The sequence below is a fragment of the Nicotiana tabacum genome, chromosome 7 (genome assembly GCF_000715075.1).
Source record: "Nicotiana tabacum cultivar K326 chromosome 7, ASM71507v2, whole genome shotgun sequence".
Classification (NCBI taxonomy): domain Eukaryota; kingdom Viridiplantae; phylum Streptophyta; class Magnoliopsida; order Solanales; family Solanaceae; genus Nicotiana; species Nicotiana tabacum.
The window spans coordinates 25,972,110-25,977,047 of NC_134086.1; the positions used below are offsets into that span (position 1 = coordinate 25,972,110).

The following is a 4,938-nucleotide window of genomic DNA, read 5'->3' on the forward strand; positions in this document are numbered from 1 at the left end:
AAAGAATGGCAAGTGGCGAGTTTGCGTAGATTATACTAATCTAAATAAAGCTTGCCCTAAAGAATTCTTTTTCATTACCGCATATAGACCAACTACTTGATGCTACTGCAGGGCATGAATTGTTAAGTTTTCTAGATGCCTATTCAGGATATAATTACATTAAAATGGATTCTCTAGATGAATAAAAAACTTCTTTCATCACGGACATGGGGACTTACTGTTACAAAGTCATGCCATTTGGTTTAAAGAATGTTGGAGCAATATACCAAAGGCTAGTGACCAAAATGTTCCAAGAACATTTAGGCAAAACCATGGAAGTGTATATAGATGATATGTTGGTCAAATCACAACAAATAGGGGACCATATTCAATACTTGACTGATACATTTCAGATTCTTCGTAAATTCAGCATGAAGTTAAATCCTGAGAAATGTGCATTTGGCGTCTCATCAAGTAAGTTCTTGGGATTTCTTGTTTCTAACCATGGCATTGAAGTAAATCCTGCGCATATTAAAGTTATCGAAGAGATTCCAAACATACTCACGAGCAAAAAAGAAGTTCAAAGGCTGACAAGAAGAATAGCAGCCTTAGGCAGGTTTATTTCCAAGTCATCAGAAAAATGCTTCAAATTCCTTTTAGCTTTAAAAAAGCATAATCAATTTGAATGGCCTGAAGAATGTCAACAAGCGCTTAAGAATTTAAAGACGTACCTGTCAAATCCACCATTTCTAGCCAAATCAAAAGATGGGAAGAAATTGTTTGTCTACCTTGCAGTTTCAGAAGTGGCGGTAAGTGTCGTATTAGTTCGAGAAGATCAAGGTAAACAATCACCAATCTATTATGTTAGCAAATCTTTGCTAGATGCTGAGACTCGATCTCCTCATTCAGAGAAACTGGCATTAGCTTTGATTATGGCATCTAGGAAATTAAGACCTTATTTCGAATGTCATCATATTTCTGTGGTAACCGCCTGCCCGTTACGTAATATACTACATAAACAAGAGTTATCTGGTAGTTTATCCAAGTGAGCTATAGAACTAAGTGAATATGACATTACATATCAACCTAGAACTACAATAAAATCACAAGTTTTAGCAGATTTTGTGGCAGATTTTAGCCAAGGGATACAGTTAGAAGAAAAAAAAGAACTGCAAGTATTTAACGGATCTAATCCAGGTACATTGACCTTATTTACTGAAGGTTCGTCAAATGTAAAAGGAGCAGGTCTGGGCATTGTCCTGGCACCACCTATGGGTGAAACCATAAGACAAGCAATAAAGTGCCATCCAATCACTAATAATGAGGCAGAATATGTAGCTGTAATTGCAGGTTTAGAGTTGGCACGAGAGCTCAGAATAGAGCAGGTAGTAATCAAAAGGGACTCGCAGCTTGTTGTTAACCAGATGCAGGGGACTTATACAGTCAGAGAGATGAGGATGCAGCAACACCTGGAAAAGGAACGGGATTTGGTCAGGCAATTTCAAACTTGGAAAGTCATGCAAATACCAAGGGAAGAAAATGTCGAGGTAGATGCCCTAGCTAATCTTGCATCTGCTGCAGAAGTGACAAATGAAGAAAATGCTTCCGTGATTCATTTGTTTAATTCAGTACTCGATCAAGACAAAAACGGGGTAATTACAATAATCTAACTTGGGATTGGAGGAATGAGATTGTCAATTTTTTACAGCATGAAATTTTACCTGAGGATAAGAAAAAGGCTCAAGCACTTCGCAAAAAAGTTGCTCGCTACTGTTTAAAGCAAGGCAATCTTTATCGAAAAATGTTCGCTGGTCCTCTAGTAAGATGCCTCGGGCCTTCTCAAATAGAGTCGTGATGAGGGAAATACACGAGGGGCATTGTGGAAATAATGCTGGAGGAAGATCTTTGGTAAAAACCATGATTAGAGCCGACTATTATTGGCCAAAAATGGAAGAAGACGCGGAATATTTTGTGGCAAAATGTGACAAGTGCCAAAGATATGGTAACATGCATCAACCAGCTGAATTATTACATCCGGTCGTTGCACCATGGCCTTTTATGAAGTGGGGGATGGATATCGTAGGTCCACTACCATAAGCCAAAGGCAAGGTAAGATTTTTATTAGTGCTCACTAACTATTTTACTAGAGGGGTAGAAGCGGGAGCTTTCAAATAGGTACGAGAAAAAGAGGTCATAGACTTCATATGGCGGAACATCATATGCCGATTCCGGCTACCAAAGAAAATCGTATGTGACAACGGCCCGCAATTTATAGGTGCACAAATCACAGAATTTTTCCCAAGTTGGCAAATTAAAATGATTACTTCAACTCCTTACCATCCGGCGTAATAGACAAGCTGAATCAACAAATAAAGTCATTATCAATAACTTGAAGAAAAGACTGGAAGAATCTAAAGGCAATTGGCCAGAGGTACTACCTGGAGCCTTATGAGCTTATCGAATAATAGCAAAAAACAAGTACGAGAGAAACACCGTTCTCACTTGTGTACGGAGCTAAAACCTTAATCCTAGTTGAGATAGAATAACCAAGTACGAGATATACTCAAGCTACCGAAGAATCGAACGAAGAAGAGATGCGGGTAAACCTGGATTTACTTGAAGAAAGAAGGGAAAATACACTAATAAGAATGGCACCCAAAAACAAGTTATTGAGCGATATTACAATCGGAAAGCTCGCCTCAGATACTTCAAGATTGGGGACTACGTACTCAAGAAAGTTTTCCAATCCACAAGGGCAGCCAATGCAGGAAAGTTAAGTCCAACTTGGGAAGGGCCTTATAAGGTTCATGGTATCGCAGGAAAAGGAGCATATGAGCTTGAAACTTTGGATGGCAAGATTCTACCTTCAAATTGGAATGATGTTCATCTAAAGAGATACTACTTCTAAAGAAAGGAAATACCCACGAGCAGGTATCCTTACTAACGATTTTTATTTTTGAATTATTAAAATTTTACTTACAATTTTAGATGATAGGAAAAAATTTAGCCTACACTAAATGATGAATTACGACCTGAAAGACACGTGGAAAGAACATAATTCCCGGTCTAGGGTTACAACTATTCTGATGGAAATTTAAACGGGTTAAACAGTCTTTGTCTAAAATCGTACCTCCGAGTCCCGTATGTTTTTCCTTTTCAGGAAAAGGACCGCATAGAAGGAATAATCAAGTGCTCGAGATTTCATACTTCAAAGCTCAAACACTTGGGGGACTATATAATATACATATATATGTATAAGGAAGGCAAAGAATACTGAAAACAATTAAATTTCAAGTCAAGCCTAAAAGTCTACTTATCAAATATCAAGTTCAGAGCAAAGTCATGAGCCAATAACACAAGCCTGATCATAAAACCTGTGAAGAGTACACTCGTGGATATAGATTTCAAAATCTTACAGTGTTTAGGTTAAACGCAGTATTTATCCATGGGTCATAAAGAAACCCTTGGATTTTTCTATTTTGCAAATCTGTTGTAAAGAAAACAGTTACGAGAGAGTAATAGAAGATAGTTAAATACATGTAAGATGTTATCTAAACTTGAAAAAGTTTGAATGAAAACTTTATCAAAGTTATTTCAAGAAACATGTGCGTTCCTATTTCTCCTTTCGTATGTTTACACCATTATGAAGTTGAGACGTCTTCTTCATTAAGTGTCATATATAAAAGGGCCCTCTTTTATAAATTCATGTTTGATTCAAAGATCCATGAAGTTAATAAAGCATTTCTAAAAATGCAAAAAGTCAAAAGCGTAAGACAAAAACCCACGAATTAAAAAGCAAGACCTTGAACTTATAAAAAACAAGGCAAATTATTAAAAGAGTATAGCAGAAAATCGAAAGAAATTAAGTTAAAATGAAAACTTAATAATATTAAGTTTAAACTAAGTATGAACTTAGTTATAAATTGATTGTCATTTTTACAAAAAAGCCCCGAAAAGACCTAGGGACTTGTTATCACCAAAAACTTAACCGCTCAAAATGGGACCAGGGGTAAAACCACCACATATTCCACCAAAAAAAAGAGTTAAACTTCACCAATAAGCTTTCACTGTGGAGCAAGAGAAGGGTTCAAAACAGTATCATCAGCAACTGAAGGCTCGACTTGATCTAAAGGAGTTGGGACATCCACCGCACTAGAGTCAGCTTCAACGTACTCGGGAGTATAAACCATGGGAGAAGAGAAACTTTGACCTTGCTGAGTTTTTTCAATAGTCTCTTTGATCTTTGCTAACTCAGCATCCAAGTTAAAGCCTTCTTGGCTAACCTCCGTAAGGGTATCATGGCGTGTGTTCAGTATAGCCCAACTTACTTCAACAGCAGTTTTGTCCTCAAGAGCCTCATAGTCTCTTTCCCAATAGTCAATTTCACTCTTGAGCTCCTCCCTTTCAGCCAAAACTAAGGCTGCTCGGTGGGCCGGACCTGAACCGGACCGGACCGGGCCCGCGGTTCTAACGGGCCTGGTGGGCCGGTCCTGGGTGGGCCGGTCCTGGGTGGGCCGGTCCTGGTGGTCCTGGGAAGCCCGTGACGGGCCGGTCTTCTAGTTTGAGCCCACGAGCCCGGGACCGTTTAGCCCGGGACCGTCAGGCAGGCCTGGGCCGGTCCTGGCGGGCCCAACGGCTATTTTTTTTTAAAAAAAAAAAATTAAAATTCTCCAACGGCCATATTTAAAATCTAGCCGTTTGGGCTGAAAATATGACCGTTTTTAAGTTTAAAAAATGGCCATTTTGGCCCCCAAACTTTATTTTAACCCCAAACTTTATATAATTACACTTTTTCCCATTTCTCAACTATAAATACCCCCTCATTCTTTCATTTTTATTCACTCATTCATCAATATCTCTCAATCTCTCTACTACAATTACTTAATTTATTGTTGAAATTTCGTGAAAAATTGTGAAGTTGTTGAATTGAAGTTTTCAAGTGTTCAACGATTTTCAATT

General features: G+C 38.3%; 1 protein-coding gene across 1 annotated transcript; it reads left to right on the forward strand.

Annotated features, from left to right (window-relative positions):
- The first annotated feature begins 230 nt into the window (after nt 1-230).
- LOC142162025 (uncharacterized) lies at nt 231-2,887 on the forward strand. The gene is made up of 4 exons (XM_075218325.1): nt 231-981; nt 1,177-1,631; nt 1,688-1,798; nt 2,609-2,887. The coding sequence occupies exons 1-4, from the start codon at nt 231-233 to the stop codon at nt 2,885-2,887; spliced, it is 1,596 nt and encodes a 531-aa protein (XP_075074426.1).
- The last annotated feature ends 2,051 nt before the right edge of the window (nt 2,888-4,938 follow it).

Coding starts and splice junctions, on each gene's coding strand:
- LOC142162025 (XM_075218325.1), top strand. CDS start 231: ATGCCATTTGGTTTAAAGAATGTTGGAGCAATATACCAAAGGCTAGTG. Junction 982..1,176: donor GGTAACCGCCTGCCCGTTAC/GTAATATACTAC, acceptor GATCTAATCCAG/GTACATTGACCTTATTTACT. Junction 1,799..2,608: donor AAATGTTCGCTGGTCCTCTA/GTAAGATGCCTC, acceptor TGAAGAAAGAAG/GGAAAATACACTAATAAGAA.